Genomic DNA, 27,402 nt, shown 5'->3' on the forward strand with positions numbered 1-27,402 from the left:
ATGAGTGACTCTGGCGGGGTTTACTAATTAACTCATTTAAAAATTATGAATAACCTTTTCATTTGTAATTATTTTTTACATCCTGTCAAGTTGCAGATGAGAATTGTATCACCTAACCCAAAAGAAAAGAAATTAATCAGGGAGTCAAAATGTTTGTACTTTCACTAAGTTAAACTGAGACATTTTGCATTTTGATATAAACTATGCAGTTCTTAAGAGGAACTTGTTTATTATTCTAAGTAACCTGGTCTGTTTGCAAACAAATTACTGTTTTTCCTGCAATTTGTTGGGGTTTTTTCCCCCCTGTAGTTGCATAGTTGCATTTTCTTAGAGATACCTTTTCTCATGTAAGCAGTACCTTGCTATTTTTGGTGCCATGTGGACAAGCTGAGTGGTAAGATATAACTTTGTTATGAGTATAAGGTCTAATCTGTATAATGGTCCGTGAGTGTTGGGAACTTGACTGCTTTCCGCTTGCTCTTGTTAGTTAAAACAACCACAGAAGTTATCTTTTTAATGACAATATCATCCTCCAGAGCAAACTGAGGTCATTGGCTCCCATTTAAGTGAATGGACTTTGGGTTGGGTCCCATGGCAGCAGCTTGACATTTAATCTGTTTTTTGTACACTGATCAGTTAATGGAAACACTTCAGAGTGATATCTAGGCCTTCAGGATGTTCCTCAGAGCATCAGGCATGTCACAGTCCTCTTTTTAAATATTAAAAACTGCCTTCTGCAGGCCTTACCTGTCTGTAGAAGCATGGAGCTACAGACATACAGAAGAGACTCTGCTACGGGTGGTACTTTCTGTGTGATGGACACTCCAACACAGTTGTGGTGTGGTGGGCGCCCATCTGGGGCAGGCAGAGCTGCATGGAAACAACAAGGCATTGGTCATTTCTGAAATTCTTTGCTGGAGCCAGTTCATTTTTGAAATTCACCTGGAGAACTTGCTAAATCATTTGTTTGAGGCTAAAAGGCAGAGTTTCTATTAATTTATGTAAGTCTTTGTGGCATTTAGCAGTCTGAGGTTCATTTATCTCGCTGGGCTGTTTCAAAAAGAGGAGAGAAGACATAAATAGATGTCCATGGCAGCTGAATGGCTGCTCTCATGTGTCAACACTGTGATGAAGCTGAAGGTTTTACAGGGCTGAGTCACTGGTCTGGAGAGATAACAACAAACAAAATATAACAGACTGTTTTTAACACCAGACGCTGATTTCATTTGAATTAACCACATTTTGATTGACTTGTTGCCCCCTTCCAGATTTTTCGGACACCGCACTAAGGCAATGGTGACAGTGTCCATCAGTGTTTTGCATGCACACAGCTTATGCAAATCCCGTGGGCTCCACAGAAGCTTGTCTTGTGGGGTGAGAACACCAAGCAGAAAAGCAGGGGTACATCAGGGCTGCAGCATTTTAGTGGTGGAACCATTGAAATCAAAGACCTCTTTGAGCAGCTCAGAACTGATCTGCAAATTTGCTATTCCAAGAGTTCTTGAAGACACATGACTTTAAAATTCAATTCCCCTTTTTAGAAATGTCCATTCAATAGACAGCTAAACAAGAAAAAATTTATGGCTTTTGCTGGGCTTTGATGGGGTCTGTATATCATTGAGTTCTGCCTTGGAGGGCTAATTTCTAGCAAGATTCTCATGGCAGAGATAATCCCAGGAGGTGTGTTGCTATGCTAATACTTTGCCAGCAGTTCCTGTACCTTGTAGGTGCCAGACCTGCTAGCAGAGCAAGGTAAAGAGTCTCTGACATTGTTGTACTGCTTGGGAGGAAGTTTAGAAACAGAAAAGACCTGTTTGATTGTCCAGATCTGCATGCCTAGCAGCTGTTTGGCTAGATCTGTGGAACAGTTTCTAAGTTAATTAGTGATGGAGAATAGTTTCTGCCTGTTTAAACAGAAGGTATTATCCTCTGCCTGATGTAGATTCCAGACGAGATGGAAGTACAATTTGATGTTGTTAGGCACTAGCAATTTTCCTGTACTTAAGCATGTGCTGCGGTTGCCTTGCATGAACAGCAAGAAAGATGGGCATTTGATTTAGATTAAAGCTAGGGCTGGAAAACATATTATGAAGCCAAAACAGTCATTCCTTTTTACTGGAGTCAGAGCTCTCTACTTTTCAGCTCTGTGTTCATTTGAACTCCATACAGATGCAGCTTCACTTAAAGAGCAGTGTTGCTTGCTGCAGGCAAAATGCTTTGACAGTAAAAGTGTGCTAGGACTATGATGTGTTTATAAAGTGTCTTTCTTCTTATTGTCTAAGAATCACCCTGAAAGCTAACTTAAGCTCAGTTTGTCCATGATTCTTTGATGCTATGGAGCAAATACAATTTAAAGCAGCTCTCCAAAGCTCTTAGAAATCTAATTAGGTAGCAATGGATGTATAGTATACCAATTCCCATTACCATGGTAAGAGATCAATAGGAAAAGTCGCTAATGCTTAATTATTAAACTTGATCCATATCTATTAATCCTACATTTATACCTTGATATTAAGGTTTTTATTCATGTTAAAATATAAAACAATTTATTACCCTGCCAACAGACTTCTTTCACTTTCTGCTTTAATATTTCTTTTCTGATCCCAGATTAAGTTCTATTTTGCTACTGTTGACATTTGTTCTTTTGATTTACAAGGATTGTAAATCAAAATCTTTGAATGTTTTCTATTTCCATCTTGTCTTTGATAAAAGACAGAAAAGGGAGCTAAACAATCTGTTCTAGCAAAGCCTTTGTGTTATGAAGTCAATCTGTTACCTAAAGCAGAGCTTTGAGGTCCTTTCTTGGTTTTTTCACATCTTCACAAAATCACTGTGGTCTATTCACTCAGTAACTGCAAGCTCATTACTTAATTTCACCCCTAATCAATAAAAATGTCAGATCCAGTCTAAAAGGTGCTTTAGTATTACCAGTAATATATTTTGTGTATTATAAATGTTTGTGAAACAACATTCCCGGACACTGGTTGAGAAGGACCATCATCACAACCCAGCACTACCATTTTTTTCATGTATAGTTAAACATGAATATGTGCAGTTTCGTTTTTCCTATTAAAGCTGGCTCTTCTTGTACCAAATGCAGGTAAACAATGATGGGGCAAGAAGGTTGGTGCCAGTCCCTCACTAAGCAGGACATTTTAAAAGACATCTAGCTCTTCCTTTCATACCCCTGACATTTAGGAAATACGGTCCTTGCTCTTCTCGTGCACATGCTCCTCTTAAACTGCAGCAAGTCCATTTGCTCCAGCACTGGTTCAAATACAGTCAGTCAGTGGCATTGGGCCCACTGTCTGCAACAGGAGCTGGACTAACCCTGGAAAAATCTGCATATATTTTAAAAATTCCTCTTTCTAGGGATTGATCTGACTAAAGACAAAATATAAATCATGACAGATGTTAACCTTTCAGTCCTGTTTTGAATGATGTTTTTTGTTGTTGAGCCCTACATTTTTCCCCTGTAAATTTTCTCAGGAAGGCTAAAGCATGAAAATAGTCTCAGCTTCATGGAGAGATGCCATCAACTTGAGCGTCTGTGTGACTACTCAAAAGTGCATGGAGTTGCAGAAATCTTTTTGCATTTTTGTTCTGTAGCAGAGAGATGGGAAGATCACAGGATTCTGTGTTCACCTCAGTCACACATCTCTGTGTTAGAGAACCAATGAGGGCAGCTGCTGTGTGTAATGTTTACAAGAGGCTGGTGAGTAGCAGTGAACTCAGGAAAGCTGCCTTGGGGAATCTGGCAAAAGAAACTTTCCCTGGCCAGATCCACAATGAAATAGTGACTCAAGTGTTTCAGCCTCACCTCTTTACTGGCATTGCCCAACCTCCCTCTTGACGTGCACACACACGGAGAGTAATTATCAGAGAAACGAGAAAGACACAAGATTAAATCAATGGCCTTAAACTGAAAGAGAGTAGGTTTAGATAGATACTGGAAAGAAATTTTTCACTGTGAGAGTGGTGAGTCAATGGCACCATCCTGCCCCATCCCTGGAAGAATTCAAGGCCAGGTTGGATGGGGCTCTGAGCAACCTGGTCTAGTGAAAGGTGTCCCTGCCCATGGCAGGGGGGTTGGAACTAAATGGCTTTTTTTTTTTTTTTTTTTTTGGTCCCTTCCAAACCAAAGCATCCTAGGATTCTATGTAAATAAAAACCACAATGGATTACATTCAGTCTTACATTTCTGCCTTTTTTGTTGTCTTTTGCTGCAGCTTTAAGTGCATGGGGGTATGAATTACAACTTAGATCTTTTCTATCACCTGGAAAGTTAGCAAGAGCACTTTGTATTATTAGGTGATTGTGTGCATCTTTTTTTTTTTTTGCTTTGAATTTTCCAGTGTATGTTTGGATAGCAGCTACTCTTAGCTTTATAATTTAGAGCAAAGGAAGTACAAGTGATTTATCCACAACTTTAAAATAAAGGTGATAAAGGTACAAGATGCCACTTTAAAATTATTCTTGTGAAGATAATTCATTCAGGTGGGTGTTAAGAAACATGCCACAGAAACTCCATGAAGGAACATTCACTGTTTCAACCTAAATAAGATCTGTAACCTGACATTAAAAGCATTGTGATTAGATTAATACACCATAATAGATATGCTTTTGAAAGAATCACAGAATCACTTAGGCTGGAAAAGACCTCTAAGATCATCACGTCCAACCTTTGATGGAAAATGACAGTTCAAATAAACTATAGCATAAAGTGCCACATCAAGTTGTTTCTTGAGTACCTCCAGCCATGGTGACTCCACCACCTCCCTTGGCAGTCCATTTCAATGCTTAACCCTTTCCAAGAAGAAATTTTTCCTGTTGTTTAACCTGAACCTCCTCTGACACAGCTTGAGACTGTGTCCTCTTGTCCTGTCACTTGTTGCCTGGGAGAAGAGGCTGACCCCTACCTGGATACAGCCTCCTTCAGGTGGTTGTAAAGAGCAGTAAGGTCCCCATCTGAGTCTCCTTTTCTCCAGGATAAACACCCCCAGCTCCTTGAGCCACTCTTCATAGGACTTACTCTCTTAGACCCTTCAGCAGCTTCATTTCCCTTTCTGGACTCAAAGAAGAGACACTGCTGCAAGAAAATATTACTGGAAAAGTAGAGCAGAAGATATTGCAGACCTGCTAATTTTGCCAGACTCACCCAATCTGCAGAATCTGGGAAGTACTAAAATGTAGATATTCCATGTGATAACCATATGTTCTGAGCTTGGCAGCAAAATTTCTGCTTTGCAAAGTGGTTAGTACTTCTTCAAAGTCTACACTGATAAATATCCTGGTAAAGTGTTCATCTTTTCTCAGCTAATTCAGTGTTCATTGGAGGCAGGAAGAAGCCTGAGGATTCCCATAATTTTCATTTAAAACTGTTCTTTCAATTTTCACTGTTGAAGTCCATAAACAATATCACATTGTGTAGGCTGGCCTCTTTGCACATTGAAGCCCACCAAACTCCAGCTACTTACTCTACCCATTTTACATAGCTAAATCACATACCTACTTCAGCTGGCTTTTTCCCAACTTACATGTGTAAGGATCTCATTAGGTCTTTCTGGGCATAAAAGTTACATTAGAATATTGTTATACAGCATCTTCTTGTCCTTACTCCTTAAGTCATTTGCAGTCTCTGCTTTCCAGTTGCCAGTGTCCCCTTTCATGGACCCAATTTGCGATCCATTATCCAAAGTGTATAGGCTGGCCATTGACACTTTTTGTTTGAATCATTCAAATTTAGTTACTGCCCTGCTCTTCTGTTTTTCTGTTCTGCCCTCATCATTGTATTTCTCACTTGAAGTGTTTGAGTTATCTACATGTTTAGTGATCCATGATTTTATGTTTACTTGCATAACACTGATGTAAATGTTGAATAATTTCAGGCCAACTATCAGTTGTTGAACTTCACAAGAAATTGTAACTTATGATGGTTATTCACCAGCAATGAAAATTTCATCATCTTTCAGTTGGTTTTTAAATATATGTATACTTGCCTTTTTACCATTGGAAAATGCTTGTTTCTTTAAGCAGATGAAATTAAATCAAATGTCTTACTAAACTGTAATCTTGTCAAAGAATGAGTAACTCTTCCTTAAGATCTGTTCATTCACTTTATTTATTCTTTATCAGTTCAATTCTATGTTTTCCATTATTTTGTCTGTAACAGGTTTCAGACTACATAAACCAAGTGACTTGCATCCTGTCCTTTTCCCTTTTTAAATATTTGTACAGCATTAAGCCTGTTCTAATTTCTTGGTAGCTGGTTCAGTATTAATCAGTGAGTCAGATTCTTCCTTCTTCTTTACTGAATACAAGTTAAATGAACCTGCAGATTAAGAAATGTTTGTCCTTGAATAGGTGTAGTTCAATATAATTCCTGGTTATTAATGGACTGGAAAAAATCTTACTTCCTGTGAAATAATTGCATTATTGTAGTTATTTTCAAAAACTAGAACAAAAATTCTTACTGAACACTTTAGTCTTTACCTACAACATTATTAACAAGTATCCCCATCTCCATCAATATTGCTGCTCATTTTGCTGGGTTTCAGTACACTTAAAAAAAGGTTCTATTGTTCTTTGGGTTTTTTTCCAGCCATGTGTTTTTTCCTTGATGTCCTCAGCTTCTTTTCCCTCTCTCCATGGCTTTAGATTTATATAGATTGCTCTTTCCCTATTGTTCTGAGCTTTTATATATTACCTTTTTTTATTTCTGTCTATTGTTTTATTTTGACACTGATTGAAGAGGTCCTTTTGTCAAAGTCTGATCCTCTTTCATCATTGTGGGATCATTGGAAGAATGACTTCCATTCAGAAGTAGACCACCAATATAACTGATTATTTAACCAGTCGAAAGCAGGTTACGGCTCTGTATCCAGAGGGCTCCATCCGATCTGGGAGTCTGCACCAATGTGTCATGAAACCACGCATCACTTGGCCCTTTAGATGCCTGATCCTCTGTAAAATTAAGAATCTTTAATTCAAAGAGAGATTAATTCCATCTGGTTTTATTAAATGGTAAGATATGAGGTCTCAACCCATAAGCTTTTATCAGTTGCTTTTAGTGAGGTTTTACAGTTGCTATAAGCCCCCAGAAAAGAAAATAACAGCAGGCTGGCTCCAGAAGTGCTGGCCTTGTCTTTGTGACAGTGGCACAGATGTGCTGCTGTAATCTTTATTTCATGACTTAGATTGACCTTTGCACACAGATGCTGAAAAAGAATCAGTTTTATGGATCTTTATGTATCTCATAGAAGGAGTTCTCCTCGAGTCCATGTTTTTATTTCATACTAATTAGTGTGAAATAACGTAATTTAATTGCAATTAAGTGGAGACAGAAAGAATTGTTTCCGGTAATGGGCTTTTTTTCAATGTTTTTAAATACCATACATTTTTGAGGGTAACTAGTCATAGAGTAATCTCAATTAGGGATGTCACTGGCAGTGAAAAATGCTCCTCAGTTTTAGTTTAGTGTTTCTCTCCCGTCCTTTTCTAGCATAAATTAGAAGATGGCTTCAAAGCCTGCTTTGCAGCCAGGTTATACATTTCTATTGAATGTGTGCAGTGGTGCATTCTCTGAGCTTTTTACCTGTAGTTAAAGTTGAGCTATGTAGTAGATAGACATCTTTATAGGGTGAAGTATACTGTCCGGGTAGCATCCTAGATGACCTGTAAAATAGTGAACAGGAAGTCCAATCCACTCTTTTGCTCTTTGTCAAGATTTCAAACCACTGTTAATGCTGAAACTTAAAAGCTCCAAAAGGACCACTTACATACTTCACTTTGAGATAGTAGGATCTGGTGCTCTATAGGTAGAGGATGTTGAATCTTTGTGGTTCAGTGCTAACCTATAAACTCTCCCATCAGCTCCAGCTTTTCCTATCTTCTTCTCTATTTGATTTTATCATACCTTAACTGTCCCTATTGCAGTCAGAAGTTTTTGCCTAGAAAGATGATGAGAACAGGATATGTTGTTGGCTGTTTTCAAATCTGGTAGCACAGCAGCAGCATCTCACCTTGCTTGCCTAGTACAACTGCAGCATCACTTCATTATGCAAAGAGACTCTTCAAAAAGCAAAGCAGAACCAGGCAGTTAGCAGAGATGATGGCTATACTTACCCTAAGTATTTCAAAAGAAAATCTAATTGGACTATCAGTGAAGCAGAATCTCTTTTAATTATGGCAGAAATTATGATGAAATCAAGCATCAGAAGAGTTTCCTGAGGCTTTTGGTAATAAAAAAAAAAAAAAGGAAAAACAAAACAAAAAACAAACCTCTATCTAAGCATAATGGTATTCCAAACAGCATTAATCCTGATGGTTAGCAACAATTCATTTATTTTAGTATACCTTCCCCAGTCAGACTGCATCATGGGCTGCTCTAGGTTGTGGAACATGTACATGGCACCATTCTGGGCACCCAGCTGGGCCAGAATGGATACATTTCTCTACTGTTAAACTCTTACGGGTATTCAGACCCAAACTATCTATTGAGAATGATCTCTGGTCCTTGCTAGCTGAACAGTGCACAGGAATTTAGAAGGTATTGGCTGACCAAAGCCAATATCAGGGTAGAGTTCCTTCTAAAAAAGAAATTTTACAGGCTGTCAAGTTCCACTGCTTCTACTTTTTCATTTACTACTATCAACTTAGTCTTTGGGGATGAAGAGGCAGAGCAGTGTGCTGTGTCCCCGAGCAAGCACTTGGATACATTCATATTTAATGATGAAACAAAATTATCATGGCCTAAGTTATCACAAGGAAACATTTGGGCCTCTCACTACAAAAAGGGACATTGAGATGCTGGAGCATGTCCAGAGAAGGGCAACAGAGGTGGGGAAGGGCTGGAGCACAGGGCTGATGAGGAGCAGCTGAGGGAGTGGGGGTGTTTAGCCTGGAGAAAAGGAGGAGGTTTAGACTGGATATTAGGAAAGGTTTCTTCGTTTAAAGGGTTGTCAAACATTGGAACAAGCTGCCCATGGTGAAATCACCATGCTTGGAAGCGTTCAAAAGGCATGTGGATGTGGCAGATGGAGACACGGTTTAGTGGTAAACATGTCAGTGCTGGGTTAGTGGTTGGACTTGATATCTTAGAGGTCTTTTCCAACTTCAAGGATTCTGTTATTCTATACCTTAAATAGACATGTGAGAGTAGGGGTCTGGATCCTCCTGCTGATGTGGTCACTCATTTAGGCAAAATTCTGCTGTTGGATCTACTGTTGTTTTCTATTTATATTGCAGAAGTACTGAGGTAATGGAGAATTGTGACATCTCTTTCCTTTATTAGGGAGAGCAGTCACTGTGTGTACTTTATCACATCCCTGATCAACCCAGAGTTGGCTACCAAAAACTAGAATATCTGAGTTCACACATGCTCAGTAGGGAACTAGGTAGAGTGCAGTAGCAAAATTGTCTGTGCCGAGTGTATTCCTTCCCTTTCCAACCCCCTCCTACTGCTACCAAGCAGACTGCACATATGGCATCCCTAGAAAGCAATTGAACATGCTACAATGCTGGAGTTGCCAGGGTTGAGTGGCAATTTCTGTGCAATTGTTCTGCTCAGCATTGGGCCAGTGGAAAAAAATAGCCTGTGATGAGGGAATTAAAGGCTATTACAGAGTACATATGCATACAGGGGCTGATGTAAAATCACACAAACAATCTTAATTCTGTTCTTTGCTCAGTTTTGAGTGCTTGACTTGGCAAACTTCAAGGTTTTTTAGCAAATGCTTTTTTTAGGTAAAATTAAAGATGGCTGTGGGTCTTTCTAGAACACTGTGGGTTGCACTTGCTAGCACTTGCCTTAATCTGTGTGCTGGATTTATTCCTAAATTTAAGGGAACAAACCATCAGGTTGTGTTAAGTTTTGTTATTGAGAGAGCTTTTCACACTGACATGAACCATTCACTTAGATTTGTAGCCCCTGAAAGTATTGTGCTGGATTTTGCTTATGGTCTCTGGACAGAAAAAAAATCATTGTGTTGTTAATTGTGCTGTGTCACCTATTTTATCAGCTTTCTCAGACTGCATTTGTATCCATTTGCCAAGCTTTTGTACAGGGAAAAAAAGGGACTTATTTTTCCCTCTCCAAATGGGAACAATGTTTGTTTTTCTAGTATATGTAAAGAAAAATTAGAAAATTAATAAAACATTCTTAGCCTGCTTTAAACATACCTGTGCTTTTGTCATCCAAAGCAGCTAAAACAACATGATGCTCCTGAACACGTGGACAGTTAAATTTTTTTCATATCTCTTCCAACAGTCTCGAGGCCAATAGGATTCTGCTTTAGAGCTCAGTTTTGACAATGCTGATGAGCACTCTGGCCCAGATCTACAAAATGTGTAAATTTGTCCTGAACTTGAAGCACCTCCATCATCCTCTTGAAGTCACTAGATTTACTTAGGCTAAGTAAAGCTCAAGTTAAACCTGTTCTTTGGACATCAGGGGATTCTGAGATTGTCATTTTGTTAATTTTTCTTATATCAACTAGCACAGCCCAACTGGGGCTCGGGTGCTTTTAGAATGTGCATAGTGACTAATAACACTAATGCAGTTTTCAGCTGATTTTAGGATTAAAACACCAGCAGTGCTCTCAAAGACATTTACTTATCTTACTGTAATAAAATCATGTTTGTGTTCAGAAGGACAGATGAGCAGGCAGCCATCTGAGAGATCAGCTCACACATCAAATTCTACAGCAATATTTAGATCTTGATGCTTAAACTGGGATATTTGATTTAAACTCTGATCCTACCTCTTTTGTGCTGCGGTGTTAGAAGAAGAGAGATATATTTTATGACTTCTGCACAGCAAACTGTTTTTTAGATTTTAGGCAAGTTATTGTATTATTTTTGGAAGGCAGCTTTTCTGAAAGTTATCTAGTTTAGATAACAAGGAAGGAAGAATGTGAGAGCTTGTTGATTTACCTGTGTAAATTGCACCATTTTTAATTAGTGCCTCACAGTTTATATGTGTGCAATAAAAGGGCATTTGTAAAATTATACTGTCCACAACAGGCTAGCCCAGAATTTTGTAAATGCAAAGCAGGATAAGAGGTCTTCTGGTAGAGCTGCCTGTCCTCATTTCTCTAATTGAAGTGAGTACCCCAATGGGAAAACCATTATTTCTAATATTATATACACAAATTAAAACTCCATTTAGAGGTAAAGTGGGACCATTTTATAATTGACTTTGATCTTGAAGAAATATCTCAGTAATATTTATAGTAATATGGTCTCTGCCAGAAAGGGTATCTAGAAGGGAAAATATTATTTTACTGAGAAAGGCCTGAGCACGTCTAACACCAAATTTACCAGAGCTGTGGGGCCTGAAGTAAGTTTCTTTGGTGCAGTAGGCTGCCTGATAGCAGACAAGTGCTGCTGAGGTCCCTCTTTCCACATTCTATTCTATTTGAAATTGGTATAGATAGTAAAGTAAGTTACCAAAGATACTTAAGCAGACAGCTCCTCGGATAAGCCATGCCACTTCTATGTCTATTTTTTTCTATAGGTTAAGACTTTAAAAAAATCCTCCTTTAAATATGCATGAAAATATTTAAATATACCCATTTAAAATTGTATTTTCCCTTTCCTGCAAGAAATTACAAGCTACTGTAGCACTGGAGGGGCCAGTGATCATCTGTTAATGGTTTGAATGGACAGGCAATCATTTGAAAGACTTTGATCCTCAGGGGTAATTAGGAAGACATTGAATACGAAGTGCTGACTCTTTGCATTGAACAAACATTGAGTTTAACTGCATCATATTGTAACATGCCTTTCTAGTCACTTCCTTGGAGGTTTCAAAGAAATGTGGTGCTTCAGCTGGAAGCCTTTCTTCTTCCTTATTAAGAACAATTGGGAACTAAATTAAAATATGAACTGTTCTCCTAAGAAGAAGCTAATACTATTTGGTAGACCATCTGCTTCTATCTTGGAAATCATAGATACAATTCTTCCAATCAGGAGGGGTCAGAGAATAACTAGTTAAGTGTCAAATCAAAGCAAGCAAATGGGTTTGTGGCAGGATTTCAGGTGATTAGCACAATGCTTTGTTTTCTCCAGAGGCAGTTCCCACCTTGGTGGCAAAATTTTAAGAGGTAGAAGCTCTCTATCATTTGTATTCCTCCTTTATACATGGTGATTCTGATCGAGGGAAGGAGAAGATGTGAATTATCTCCAAAATAACCACTTCTGGTACTTGCATAGTTTGAATATGAAGCAACAGTCAGGCAGCAGGTAGAGTCCCAGGAATTACTAGATGTATCTCATAGCATGTGTCTGTACTGAGCTAGCTGTGAAAGCACCTACATCATACTTTAGGACATTTGAGGTCCTAAAAAAGTCCCACAGAGAAACACAACACAGATATCTCTCTGTTTTATCAGCAGAATTCTTCCTCCCTTAATCCTGAGATGGGTGGATACAGTTTGTCCAGTTCTTAGATGAAGCAATTGCATCCCAGTCCAGCAAATTGTCTCCAACCCCAGCTTGTGAAGCCTGGAAGACTGTTTTTTCTCATTGAAGATGGATCATTGAGCAGTTAGGAAGGGAGGCAAATGGGGAATTTACAATAGTGAGCATTACCCTTAATGTCTCTCCTGGTGACTTTTTTATTTTTCTTAACTATTGTCTTGTGTCAAATAAATCAACAGGCAGGAAGCAGAGCCATGGGACCTCCAGCTGAGAGTCTTCACTTAAACAACATGTAATCAAGCTGCCTTTTGGGCTCCATTCCTTTGTGACCTGTTAATTTTACATTTCTAACTGCACAGCAGCTCTGATCCATCTGGGTCGTGGAGAGCCTGGTGTGCAGGTTTCTCTGTTCCCACGTGACTGCAGTCCTGTCGTGGTGTGCAAATTCACATTCATTCGGGCAAAAGATGATTTATGAAGTCAGGTTTTCCATTTCCTGAATGAGAGTTTTAAGCCACAGATGGAAAGCATTTATTTATAGGAAATAATTTCAGACACTAGGAATGACACAGAGTGCTCTAAAGAGTTTTTGGTCACAAGGTAACTGCCAAAGTCCACGCAGGAAGTGGCCTTGCAGGAGTCCTTCTCTCCTTGTCTTGTGGTGCCTGGCTGAGTGACCTGGGTATGTATGTGTAAATAAACTAAATTCATGATATTGCAAACCACTGGGAACTTCAGTCAGGATACTAGAGCTCAGTTCCAGACCTGTGAATCTGTTCTTTGGGTATTAAATCACTACAACACTCAAAAGTCTCCACATGCTCTTAGATGAACAACAGCTTGAATCTGTCTGGTCCAGGACTTGAGCATACAAACAAGTAGAGCAGATAATATATGCTGCATCCAGCTTTTTGCCCTCTTCCTACACCAGCAGGGCCATAGAGCCACTTCAGCCCCTCACTCTCGTGTGGTCTGCCATGCTGGGACACAGAAGCCTTGGTCAGCACTGAAATGGAGCAGCAGTGTAAGAGAAAAACAGTTTGATTTATTTTTTTAATGTTTGTTTTACTGTTTCCATTCTTCTTAATCTTCTTTGATTTGTTGAAGATTGACAAACCAGTGATTATTTCATGCTGAAAGGCTCCTTTTCATGACACTGAATGTCACAAAAATATGGTTAATTCTGCATCAGGTAATTCTACCACTTGTACAAAAATAATACGATTTCAGTGTAGAGACAGTTATCTAGATAATTACAGTGAAGTTTCTTCCAGAGACAGGAGTGAAAGCAATACATTTACTTGAGTTAAAATTAACCCTGAATAATTCAGTGGTGGGATTCAGCTTTTTCTCAATTAGGAGGAAAAAGCAAAATTCAGGTATCATTTTAGAGAGTATGTTATTGTAAGTCTAAAGACTAAACATGAAGGTTAAAGAGGAATATCTAACCACCACATATGTTATGCTTGTTTCCACACAAAGAAGGGAAAGCAAAGAAACAAGGTGTAAAAATGTCTTCTCAACCACTGACTGAATTTCAACTGTTTTTTCTATTCCAAATCCCTTTTGCTTTTTTGTTTAGCTTATCTTTGCTCTATCCTAACCTTCTTTTTCTCATTTTCTCTCATTCCGTATTTTTCTCACCTTCCTCCCCTCTCTCATTCTTTTTCTTGTCCATTGTGGCATCAGTTCTTCTCATCTGTTTCTTCTCACACAGTGTTTTTCCATTTTCTTCTTTTCCCCATGCTGCACTGGGAGGCTTCAGAAAACCCTTCTCTCTCCCAGGAGTGGCCTTTAGGCTTGTGTTGGCTCTGGCTTAGCTGTCAGCAGTGCAGTGAGGTGCTTGTAGAAGCCAGTGGAGTAGTGAAGCCAAACTTCTCCAGATGGAGCACAGTGCCAGTACAGCTGAGCTGGGGAGGCTGGAGTGGCTGTGCAGAGAAGCTTGGCTTTTCCAAAGCTTGTGCCCTCCCCAGTTTTATTTAAGAAAATATGCTGGCATCCTTACACAAATATGGATTCAAAATCTGGAGTATTCTTAGTGCAAATAATGATAGGGTTTTCAAATGAGAATCCCAAAAGACTTTCTGTCTTGCCTTCATGCCCTTTACGCCCTGCACTTGCTGTAAGTCCAGGCTCAGGTAGGGATCATTAATGTTTTGTTGAGCTTCAATTCTGAGAAACTCTTTATTCATTGTTCAGGGCAAGATCATTTGTTAGCTGGAAAATAGCTGCTATTTTATTCATTCCTTAGTTTCTGTGGGAGCTTTGCCCCGGGTGAGGAATCACCAGGCCAGCTGTGGTACCTGCAAGACTTAGCCCTGGGAGGGCAGGGGAGAAGGAAGCAGCAGAGCCTGTGAGCTGCTGTGAGAATGCTTTTAACAAACACTATGGAAGCAGCCGGTGGCTTCAGCTGTAGCCTTAATTCCAAACATCGTAATTGATTGGTTTGGTTATTTATTACACTTAGCTTGCTGCTTTGGGCAAAGCAACAAGCTAATAAAGGGCCAGCAGTTAGTTTTTCAATTTTTTGCTGACTGGTGTGGTTTCTGGGGGTCTCATATGCTTCAGTAAGCATGTCTTGTCTTTTCTTCTCCCTGTGATCTATCACAATCATCTGCCTCTCTCTGCTAACTCCTTCGCTCCATCAACCTGTCCTAAGAGATGTCCATTTTGTTGACCATGTGAATTATTATCTTTGTTTGTCCTTTTTCATTCTAAATGCTGTACACTTCCTTTGTTCTCTGCTCCGCTGAGTAAGTTGTTTTGACTTTAGTGTTTTGCTGTCTCATAAGCAAGTGGCAATAATACAAAGATACTCAAAAGCCTGGGTCTGTTCAAAAGAAGCTTGGGAAGAATGTTCCTCTTTATTTGGCTTAACAGCATCTTCTGATGCTGACTATGGCATCCACCAGTAGCCATGGAGTAGGAATAATGCAATATAAGAAGAGATAATACGTTAAAAACAAAAGAATCATGATCCTGCATACCAATATGAACTTAGACTCACTTTAGCAGAGAAAACTTGCAAACAGTTTAGCATCAGCTGAGTTATTTAGTCATGCAAATAAATCAGAGTCCAGCAAAAGAACAGCCATATCACACTGGCATGGTTGAAATGCTGAACTCAGCAAAGTAATCAAACCCTGAAGGGACTGGAGTTTGATGTCCATTTTTTCTCCACCAAGAAGGCAGGCACAGGTGACTTAGGACTGAGGATAAGGTGATTTACTCTGCCGCAGAAAATTCTGTTACCCATTCAGCAAGTTTCAGGGCACCTTTTGCTAGCACTTAGCTACAGGGGAAAGGTTGTGCAAGTCAAAGCTTTAAAGTCAGAACATGAGCATAATGGGCCAGAGCCCCAGATGCCTTTATATCATCTAAGTTGTTGGTGCTGAAACAGCTCAGAGAGCATGCAGGGCTTCCCCTAAATATTGTTTTCATTCCCAGAGAAGGCAGACAAAAGAGTTTTATTCTCCATAGGAAATATAACCAAAGCATCTGCAAAGAGCCTGTCATGGAGCTTCCTAGGCAGTGAAAGCTACATGGTATTTTACAAAAGTGTACACTTCAATGATTTTTAATTGCAGAGTGCTCTTTTAATACATGGGGAGCCTTCAATATCTGAAAATCTGTTGAGCATCACATTTGAGAGGGAGAGGGAGAAGGAGAGGGAGAAGGACATGGGGGCTTTTAGGGCATTTACTCTCTGTCAGTGACTTCTTATATCTAGCTGAGCAGGGGATAAAAAAAAAAGCCAGAGAAAATGTCCCCAGTGGGTTCCATTGACCTGGAGACTAAGAACATTAGGAATCTCAATCTATTTTTACAGCTTTACTTTGCTTTTAGGAACATTAACACTTCTAAATGTGTGGTTGTGCTTCTCATCCATGGTTCCAGGGCTATTCCGTGATTATGGTCCTTTGTTGTTTTTTTCAGTGAGAAAGAACTTTGCATCAATTTAGCACAGAACAAGGTTGATTTGTGCCATTTTTAAAATCTTTAAACACAACTGTGTGCAACAACAGCTTTACACATCCCATTGAGATGTAAAGACCTGAAATATCCACTGCTGTTACTACTCGACTTTTCAGCACCAATGTGGTAGTTAGAGGGAGCAAGAGGAGGAATGAATCTTCCACCAGCTTGCCAATCAGACACTGCTGGTATTTGGAAGATAGTAATGAAATCACTTAATCAGGTGACTTCCTCATAATATACCTGCTACTAGAGCATGTTTCCAAAGTAAATCATACTCTTTGTTCTTCTTTCAGGTTGAATTTTGTGATTATTGCCTACATGTAGCAGAAATTACATGATGTCTGTTTGCCATATGAGTGGGAATATTTATAGGCTTTTATTTTGTGCTTAAAAACTTCAAATCAGAAATCCTGAATAGATCAGTAGATCTGAGCTTTTACACTCTGTTTTCTGGGTTTTTTTAGCCACTTGATAATCAAGAAGCTATTCAAATAATTCTGTTTTTCAGAGTTCTGCATTTTTGTATGCGTGGTGTGCATAGATCTCGTTCTCAAGGCTTATCATTGGAGACCTTCCTACAGCCTTTCAGTACTTCAAAAGGAGGCTTGTAAGAAAGATGTAGAGAGACTTTTTACTAAGGTCTGTAGTGACAGGACAAGGGAGTAATAGTGTTAAATGAAAAGAGAATAGATTTAGATTAGATATAATGATTTTTTTTTATTATCAGGCTGATGAGGCACTGGCACAGGTTGCCCAGAGAAGCTGTGGCTGCCCCAGCCCTGGCAGTGTTCAGGGCCAGGTTGGATGGGGCTTTGAGCAACCTGGTTTAGTGGAAGGTGTCCCTGTCCATGACAGGGGGTTTGAAAGTAGATGGTCTTTAAGGTTCCTTCCAACCCAAACCATTCTGTGATTCTGTGGTCTAGGTGATGATGGGATCAATGTACACAATAAGCTTTTTGCTTTTCACGAAATCTATTAGCAAAGGACAAAAATTAACATTAATACAAGTCTTTTAACTTTGTGTGATAATACAGTATCTACGTTACTATGCTATCTATAATTATGTTACTCTGTTATCTATAATTCTGTTGAATTTTCTGTACTGGAACATGGTAAGACACTTTTCAAACATTGAGAATTGAATGATGACATGGAATGGTTGCTGCACTTGCTCAAGTGGATGGATAATGTGCAGAAAAGCTGTAGCACTTCCAGGCTGCCAGTTCTGTCATTACACTGAACCAAGATGATCACTTGTTAAAGACATTTCCTCTCAGGTATTTTAAATTCATTTGGATGCCTGGAAGAAATGCTCATAGTTTTCCCACTGCACCCAAAACAATGTTGAGTTTTTCATCTTCATTTGCTTGCAGTAAAATATGATCTACAATAACAAATTCCTCCTAAGGAGAGGAGAAGCAGCAATGTCCTTTTGGGGAAACAATGGCCTTGCAATGTGTTCCTAAAAATCTGTGTGGCACTTAGGCTGTGATGTCCAAAGGACAGAACAGTTCAAATGAGGTTATGAAAAAAGCAAACCATTGGCTCAGTTCCTGCCTAAACCGGGGATGCCCGGTATAAGCTCAAGCAGGTCGTGCTAACATAAGACATCTGAGACATGGGGCTGGGCTTAAGCACTTAGGGCCAGCAGAACTTAGGCCTGACAGCTGTCTAGGATTGCCTGAGTTTGGAGGTGTGAAGAGTACAGTTTCCATTCTGCTTGAAACTACAAACGTCCATGTAACTATAAACATCCCATGTTAACGTGGGAACTTGCATGCTGAGAGCATCTAAATCCTTGAGCTCTGTAACAGCTCTGCAGCACCTGGGTAACACTCTGGTCCTTGGAGAGGTCCAGCCTGGATGGGATTATAAGATGGCATCCAGTACTGAGCTTAGAACAAAACTGCTGGCAGAGAGCTGCATGAAATGCCTCTTAAATCTTGTGACCCTGTAAGCATAGAGTGAGATAAGTGAATTAACACACAATTGTATTTTAATGCCCAAACAGGTGAACTGAGTCAGTCCTTTAATCTGCTGTAGTTCTCCTTTCCCTTTCTGTGTAGTGAAAAAAGCAGATTCCTACCTGATAAGGTTTTATGAGGTTAATAGCTATGAAGTGCCCAGGCAGTCTGATGATGAGAGCTGTATAAACACAAAGATATTATGCAAGCATAGCAATGCCAAATGCTTGATGCAAATCCCTTGTTCATGGTCTGATTTGCTCTCTTCCCTTGCACCGTTTCTTTGCAAATATACCCCTTTCAGATGAAAATACTTGTCCCTCTGCCTAAAGTACCCTGGGTAAATTACCACTAGTGTTGGTAACATTCTTTCTTGGTATATATACCTGTATAAAAATGAGTGTTGAACAGGTCCTCAGGAGACCTTCCTTGCTGTGCTTGCTTGCTGTGTGGGAGTTTAAGGAATGTATTTTTTTTCTAAATGGATAAGACTGTTAACGAACACAGTCCCCATTTACAAGGTAAAAAAAAATTTGTGTTCCTGTTTTGTGATGTTGTAGTTGTGCAAAGACAACCTTATTTATGTTGGTAAATGATAGGTGACCTAATTGAGACTGAAGTGGAAAAAATCACGTATTTTGCTAAATTGCCTAAACACACTGTCTTCAGAGAGCTACTCAGATTACTTTTCAATCCTCTTGAAAAGATTGTTTCTGATGCACAGGTTTAAATAAACTAACCACTTGTCCCTGACACTGGTTGCTGATCTCAGGTATATGTTTGTGAATAAAAAGAGAATTATAGGTCATGGAAATGCTCTGTTTCTTTACTGGTTTTGTTTATACTAAATGGCTGTGCTGTTAGTGCCATTGTATAGTTTCTTGGAGAAATTATAGTGTAAAATATCAAGACTTTCCCTTAAAAAAGAAATGTCATTCCAAATGTAGCAAGTATCAGATCATTTAGCTGTGTAGAGCCTGAAGCTAAGCTGGATACTGATTGAGTATGAAATGTTTATGTTGGGGATGGAAGAGCTGATATGGTAAGCCACAAGCCACATTCTTTTGCTTTATATTTGCAAGGGGCAAGTATTAGTTGTATAAGCATATGATTTCCATACTCCTCATACATGTGTTTGCTTTTTAAGTAGTCTGTCTTGTTCCTTAACTTCACTTGTCATTATGTAATGCCTTGAAACAGATTCACGTGTGCACTGGATGACTTTGCATGGCCCAGAAACCTACAGAGAGCTTTGCCCTGATATCACACAAATCTAAATGGTGCTGCTCATTTTCAGTTCTCAAGGATATGTCTTTGATCTGAAGAGAAGAAGCTGAGTTGTACAAAGGAATGCTCAGACATAGTCGCTCACATTTGTGACGCAGAGCATAGAGGCATGTGTACAAGATGGATCTTAAATTGCCTCAGTTTTCACTTGGTCTTAACTAGGAAAAGCTGTCAGAGATGTCTATAAGGGCTTCTGTGTATAATTGGTGGGTAAAAAAAAAAAGAACCTATATAATACACTGTGAATGCGGCAAAACAAACCAGAGTGCAGTTCTCTTGGATTTATTGGTATGTTAGGAAATAATACTCCTTGTATTTCTGTGTTCACCGCGTTGTCACCCCAGCCTTGGGAGCTTTGTGCCTGGTTATCCTGTCATGCAGACCATGAGTCAGGAGTGGCCCTGCTGGAAGAAGCAGGGTGGATTGGTACAGGTGATCTAAATTGAGTTTAAGTGGGTGGAAAGTCCTAGGGAGCTGGTATGGTAGAAGCAGCAGGAGCTGTCTAATTACATTAATTCCATTCCTGTCCTAAAGCAATGACCACTAATAAGGCACTGGAGCGAGGGTTTAGAAAGTGCCCCTGTAGTTCTGAACCTCTCCCAAACAGAAAAAGATGACTTTTCTCATTGCTCACCACAGCCATGCACCTGTTTGGCCTAAACTGGCACCTGCAGCCGATGGAAGGGCAGATGTATGAGATCACGGAAGACACAGCCAGCAGTTGGCCAGTGCCAACGGACGTCTCCTTATATCCTTCGGGGGGCACAGGGTTAGAGTTACCTGACAGGAAAGGCAAAGGAGCCAGTGAAGGTATGGTTGGTATGTGTCCATGTTGTGAGTCTTCTGTCTGCCTCTAAACTCCAGCCGTCCAATCTCATGTTCCATTACCCTCAGTGCTGCCATCAGCAGGTGCTTTTCCAGTCTTTCATGTCTAGAGCTAGTCCTAAGTCCTGTTTCCATATGTTTCTAAGTTTCATACCCCTCTGATGTCCACTAATGCAATAAAACTGTGTGAAACCCTCTCCACATATTCAAGGCATTCTCACAGACTACAGAAGGCCAGCATGAAAACCCTGCCTTGAGTGGCTGTTTTCATGGGAAAACATTGTCTCTTGAAAATTAAATGATTCCTGGAGCACTGCATCAAGCTTCCTCTACAACACTACGAAAATGTTTGAGTTTTACTATTTGTTGCCACTTAGCAAATGTTTTGAGGACCAAAATACTTACTAAGAACTATTACACTATGAGCTTTGGCACTCCAGAGTTGGACATAGCTTTGCAAAAGTAGCCAGATAAAAGGCCTAGTCTCCACAAAGTATCACAGTGTTGACAGAAATTAGAAGCATCTCATGGATCCTCAATTCAGTAGCACCTTATCAGCTTTACATCTTTGTGTGCTTTTTTTAGGGGCACCACTGCTAAAAGTACTTGTAAGCTCTGCAAAGTCTTATCCCTCCTCAGCCATAGCTGGAGACATGAGAAATGCAGATTTTCAGAAAGCTTTTTTTATCTGTGTGTCAAGATTCTCTATATAAAATTAAGAGATTCCAGTAAAACTGCAGTAATTGACTATTTTTGGTAGTTACTTTGGTGGAAGAAGTTTTGTGGACAGGTAAGATGTATGCTACTGTTCTTGCAACTCACTGAACTCAAAAGTTTCCACAGAGTTCCCTAGGCTTTGGCTGACAGCCTGTGTTTCCATGTTTAATTTAAATTAATTGTAGAGGGTTTTTTTCTATAAGAGGTTTTGTCTGTCTTTATTAGTCCAAATAAAGGCCATAATTATGTGTGTTCCTTAAAACAGTGTATTTACTGGTAACTGATGGCTGCCATCAAGTTGCTACAAGGAAAAATCAACTGAGCAGGTTATTCTCAGCAAACCTTAATAGACAGTACAGCAAGCTGCCGACAGCCCTGCTGTTGTACTCAAAAATACTTCACAACAGATCCTTTTTTTTTTCCCCTCTAACTTGCCATATGTTCCATTTTTGAATCATCTAGCTTTGATCTGTCCATTTCCTTTTAAAAGTCAAGATGAAAATAAATGGATGTATTCAAAACTGCCGTCCAAGTGAAAGACCTCCACTTGATTTCATTTTAGCCACATTTACAGTGACATGAGTAGAAGTTTTGATTGCTGCTGTTAAAAATGTTAAAAGAGGAGTCTGGGGAATAGCCTAGTTATGTCATTAGAAGACCCCTCAAGTTAGTGCCTTGTATAGATCTTAGGGAATCTGTAGGCTTTAGAGGAAAATACCATGTCCTGACTAAAAAGCACATCACAACATCTTCGGTGCTCTGTCCAGCCTTCAAATGCAGCTCTCTCGCCATCAGGTAACTGTGTAACTAATTCTGGACTAGCAGTGCTGCAGGGCTTCTGTTCTAAACCAGAATGTATGTGATTGAAATTTATTTTTAAAAGAATGGAAATATATTTGAATGTCTTCCGGATCATAATGAAATCGGCTGGAATGTGTTAGGAACATCCGTAGAGCTGATCTGAATGAATCATTACCAGTGTCTTGCCAACTCTCAGTAACAGTCATTCCTTCTCATCTGTGGCTGTGCTCCAGAACAGCATTTTCCTCTGTTCAAGCCCAACCCTGTTTACCAAAGCACTTAACCACATGCTTACATTTAAGCATGTAATTGACTGTGGTTGAAGTCAGAGCTATATGTGTTCTTAAGTGTTTTGATGGGCCAGGGAACCATCCTGTTGGAAATACGGAGAGATTCAGCAAGGTCTGAAATGAAATAGCTCATTTTGATATCCAAAGAAATTAGGAACAGTTGCTACGGTAACTAAAAAGTTCAAGGTAATGTGCAGAAAGAGCAGAGTAATTGACAGCCCAATTAAGAATTCAGACCTGAAGTTAATTTTAAGGAGTCAGATATTTCTGATTAAAAGCCAATTTCTGATTAGAAGCTGAAATGGCTTTTTCATTGTACTTTCTTTATGAAGTATCCAGTCCATAGGGCCTAATCTTACTGTAGGCTAAAACTGATGAAACAGAGAGAGATTTCGGGGACTAAATTCAGGCTGGTGAAGAGAGCTTCTGCTTGGACATCTGTATCAGGACAAGCTTCGACCACTGGCAACATGATGTAAAAGCTCTTAGGATATCTGCTTCTCAGACATACAAGTGTCCACCAAGAGGAGACATAAACTTTGTAATTGTGTGTACAAAAAATTATTTCTGTGAGACTGTCTTTTGCAATCACAGAAGCATTTTCGTTTGCATGAGCAAGTGCTGCTCTCTCTACGGAATACATCCTGTGCTCATTTTCTCCAGGCTCTATCTTGCATAGCAACATCTGTCATATTAAATTCTCACCTTCCCTGATTCACTCTGATGTACAATCTTTATTAATGAACAATCATGGGGCATATCAAATACTTAAGGTTTTCATCTGAATATCTAAGAATCTATAAAACATGTCAGTAGTAATCAGAAAAAATGTGTCCTTCATTTGAACCAAAACATGTGATGTCTGTAGCTCTTCTTTAATAGAATCCTCAATCTTTTCCTCCTACAATAGTGCAATAAGAAACTTTGCATGAAGACATTGGAACTGTTTCCTATAATCCTGACAGTGTGAAAAGAAAATTTTAGTATACCAAAGAAATACTATCAATCCAGGTGATAACATAATTCCCCTCAGAATCTATCTGGCTGATTTTCGTTGTGCAATTGTACTCTATTAGCACAGGATTCAGAAAGAATGCCCATATACCTGAGATGCTTCTGATTATCTCCTTTAATGTGTATGTGTATTGAAAATGGATAAAAAGTCAGCAGATTTCCCTTCTCTATTTATTTGAGAGTGATGAGCAAAGATAAATGGAGATCTTATAAAATTAAGAGTAGCTTTTTTTGTGTGAACATACAGCCTTTGCATATATACACCTTTTGTGCTGGTATGCATAAAACTTCTACCTCAAGATAGCTCATGCCATCAAGTCCTGCTCCAGCAGTGTCCTTAAGCAGTTGCTGACTTTAAGTCAGGGTTTAGTGTTACTGGAACCAAAAGTTCTGCAAGGAAAGATTCTCCATCCTTAATAGTTAATATGCATATTGTTTCTATATTGATTTTCAGAGACAGCTAACAATTTACATCTGTTTCTCCTGGAGAGTTTGTGTTGGGATGGTATTTGGAGAAATTTAAGGCAATACTGTATTTAACATTATGTAATTTTAAAGGAAAGGTCATTTGAAATAGTAAAATGCAATGTTCTACCAGTCACCTTTTCAATATGGCAAGTAAATTCTGAGACTATTTGATGCGAATTCATGATAGATGGGAAAAGATTTTTTTTACACATTCCTCAAATGTAGGTACTGAAAGAAACAAATTCATAATGTGATTTTTCTACAAAAGAATGTACGTAGCCCGAAGTTCCCTTCTCATTTTGTTAAATTGTTTGCTCTGTGAAACACAGAGTAGTGTGTGCTGTAATGGCACAGAGGTAAGAGAACAAATTTATTTAAATCTCCAAAATAAATAATTAGTCTTTGTTGGTGACATGTTGCTCTCTTTGCTAAAGCCAGAATCTTTCAGGTGACACTACTGCACACTTTTCCACTAGAAGTGTCCTTAATAAAGGCTGTTTGCTAAGCAGTTGCCTTCTTCATCATCCCTGTGCCCTGCACCAAAGCTGTGGCCACTGGTTATAGCACAGGCTGAAGAGGGAACATTCTGGTGTTTGATTTTTTATTCTGCCCCTCATTCCCTGGTCTTCCTTTGGGTCTAGATTTTTTGAACCAGCCACCTGCTTTGAGAGTTGTGACTATGAATTTCTAACCTGGAATTCCTCAGGTGCGTTTTTTTGGGGTGCCAAGCTCCCTGCTGACTCCCTTGGACATTACGACATGTACTGATTCCATTTGAATACCCAGGCTCTCCAGCCTGGTAGTTTTAGAAACAGATGCCTCCATTTGTCTTCTGAAAGAAAATGGATAATAATAGCACACTTTACAGATTATACTGAAACCCAATTAAAACCTCTCATGTTTCTTAATAGATATTACTCAAGTGCAGGGTATGATCTCCTTTGTTTTTCTCAGTTCTTTTTTTTCTTTAGCTTTTTTTTGACAGTTCAGCATATTTCAAATACTGTTGCCACTGTCAAGAATTAATTTAATAGAGAAACATTCTCCTTTTCCTACTTAGGCATCGTTCATGCTGCTGTTCTCCACACCACCATTCCACTCTGTGGCACATCTGTCTCACTCTTGCTACACTTCTCGTTACTAATTTAATGATGACTTCTCCATTCCTAAACTTATATTCATTTAGAATATAATGTCAGATGATTTATTCTTATCTTTGTAATGTAATTACACACTCTCTGATGTTACAATTTAAGCAAAAGGCCATTTTTCTCCAGGTTGCTCTTCCCATGCTCGTGTTTTCAAACAAAACAGTTACTGAAGCCAAAAATTATCCTGCCAGTTTTCCTCCCATAATCTTATGGATTGGCTAGACAAAGTACTGTGAAGACTTCAGGACACTAATAGACTGTTCCTCAAGATCAGTGTCAGAGATACCAGTATGATTAAATTACTTTCAGGATGTAAGACTAATTCAAGAATTTTGTTCCTGTGTTTTGGCAGGAAAGCCCAGTAGTTTCTTTCCAGACGACAGTTTTATAGACTCCGGAGAAATTGATGTAGGCAGACGAGCCACACAGAAGATCCCTCCTGGTATCTTTTGGAGATCTCAGGTGTTCATCGACCACCCAGTGCATCTGAAATTCAATGTTTCTTTAGGAAAGGCTGCTCTGGTTGGCATCTATGGCAGAAAAGGACTCCCACCATCACACACACAGGTAATGGGCCCTTATTTCAATTAAATAATGTTGTCTTAAATTGATGTTTGTATGACGTATTGTTTTCTTTCATCTGTTTCTTTCAAGAATTTGTTGCATGCTTGCAAGATGCCAAAGATCATTTATCCAGAGAAGGAGAATCAAGAGACGATTGCAAAATTTACACAAATTAATCTGGTGGGCTGTAGGCAGGGGCAGAGCCGGCAGTTGCCTAAGGCAGCAAGCTGCCAGAGGAGAATGGGTTTGTGAGGCTGGTGGTCACTGGTGGTGCCAGCAGAAGGTACCACCTTCTCCATCCAGTGCTTTGCACAAAGGCAGCCACATCCAAACTGCATCCAAAGGAATCTTCTCTTAAGCAGATTCGTGTATCTCAGGTCTGTCTCTCTTTCAGCCACTGCCTTTCCCGTCTCGTGGTAAGAGCAACAAGTTGGTCACCCTTAGGGGAGCAAAATTCACTTCTGTCTTCCATGCTGGAATGCCTTGAACCAGCCCTTCCCAGGATGTATGCTGTCAGCTTAGACTGAGGTTTGTCAGGGCCAGGTAATTAGTGTATAAGAAAAGAAAATCAAGATTTTACAGAAAGCCACCAACTTAGGCAGAAATCAAGATCCAGTTATTATTCTGTAGGATTAAAATGAAAGCAGATGCTTTCCTTAACACACCTTGACAAAAACCATATCAAAAAATCGCTTTCTGTGAAAAGCTCTGAAGAACCATCCCCTTAAGTAAGGATTTTATACATTATTTTCTCTCCTTTCCATTTCAGCTTCTAAGCTGCTCTTACCCAGATTGATTAATACATTAGGGCATAGCTTGCTGGCAGTGCAAAGTATCTTACTCCCACTTGCATCAGCATGTTAGCAAAGAATTAGCAGGTTTATGTCAGTGTGTCTTGCCCTTGCCCTCTACTATTAGCTGAAAATATTAGAGATTTATAGAAATAGCCTGCCTTTATTTCGTTTTTAAACAAACAGGTATGTTTATTACTATCTCTCTGGATAATATGGTATTTTGTTCATATTAACACACCTCCAACTTATTTCTGTCAGAGGTGTCATAAATCTGCACTTCTTTGCCTACTTTTCTGCAGAATTAAAATATTTCAATAGGATCAGCACATCATAAATTCAGTGCCACAATAATGCTGTTATTGCCCTTTTTTAATCAGTCTCCTTTCACAGAGAGATTCAAACATTTATGACTTAAAAATCCTGTGTTAGTTGAATAAAAGCTCAAGTCATGATAGCATAATACTTACTGTAGATCAGAACTCTGTATTCACTTTACTTATTATCATTCTTAAACTTTGTTATGGAACAGAAGTTATTATGCAGATAGTTTCAGTTGTTTAAGTAAAAAATTTAAAGTTTAACACATAGACCTCACTTTTTCCATGGAGTGCAGTCATTGAAGAACAGCATGGGTTCCCCACAAGGTCACAAGTCCTGCCAGCAGACCTGCTCTAGTGTGGGCTCCATTGTCCATGGGGCCACAGGTCCTGCCAGGAGCGTGCTCCAGCACAGGCTTCGAACAGGGTCACAGCCTTCTTTCAGGCATCCACTTGCTCCTGCATGGGTCTCGGGCTGCCTGCAGCTGGATCTCTGCTCCTCTTTGGAGCTCCACAGGCTGCAGGGGTACAACTGCTTCACCATAGGCTGCACCACAGGGAGGGGAATCTCAGCTCCAGCACCTGAAGCACCTCCTTCTCCTTCTCCTTCTCCTTCTCCTTCTCCTTCTCCTTCTCCTTCTCCTTCTCCTTCTCCTTCTCCTTCTCCTTCTCCTTCTCCTTCTCCTTCTCCTTCTCCTTCTCCTTCTCCTCTGACCTTGGTGTCTGCATAATTGGTCCACTTGCATATTTTCACTCCCCTCTTCTCTGGCTACAATTACTTCTGTGCAATAATTTTTTTCTTCCTTCTTAAA

The 27,402-nt window shown here is 39.5% G+C and overlaps 1 protein-coding gene across 6 annotated transcripts in view; it reads left to right on the forward strand.

Annotated features, from left to right (window-relative positions):
- TENM4 (teneurin transmembrane protein 4) overlaps positions 1-27,402 on the forward strand; it is a 600,317-nt gene that overhangs the window by 394,622 nt on the left and 178,293 nt on the right. For 5 of the 6 annotated variants that reach the window (XM_069016277.1, XM_069016269.1, XM_069016295.1 and 2 more), the window contains 2 exons: positions 20,289-20,459; positions 25,268-25,482. In XM_069016277.1, the coding sequence (XP_068872378.1) occupies positions 20,289-20,459; positions 25,268-25,482 (386 nt within the window). The remainder of the gene's footprint in view (positions 1-20,288; positions 20,460-25,267; positions 25,483-27,402) is intronic. The other variant, XM_069016304.1, reaches the window with a different exon arrangement.

The sequence above is a fragment of the Aphelocoma coerulescens genome, chromosome 1, assembly GCF_041296385.1.
Source record: "Aphelocoma coerulescens isolate FSJ_1873_10779 chromosome 1, UR_Acoe_1.0, whole genome shotgun sequence".
Classification (NCBI taxonomy): domain Eukaryota; kingdom Metazoa; phylum Chordata; class Aves; order Passeriformes; family Corvidae; genus Aphelocoma; species Aphelocoma coerulescens.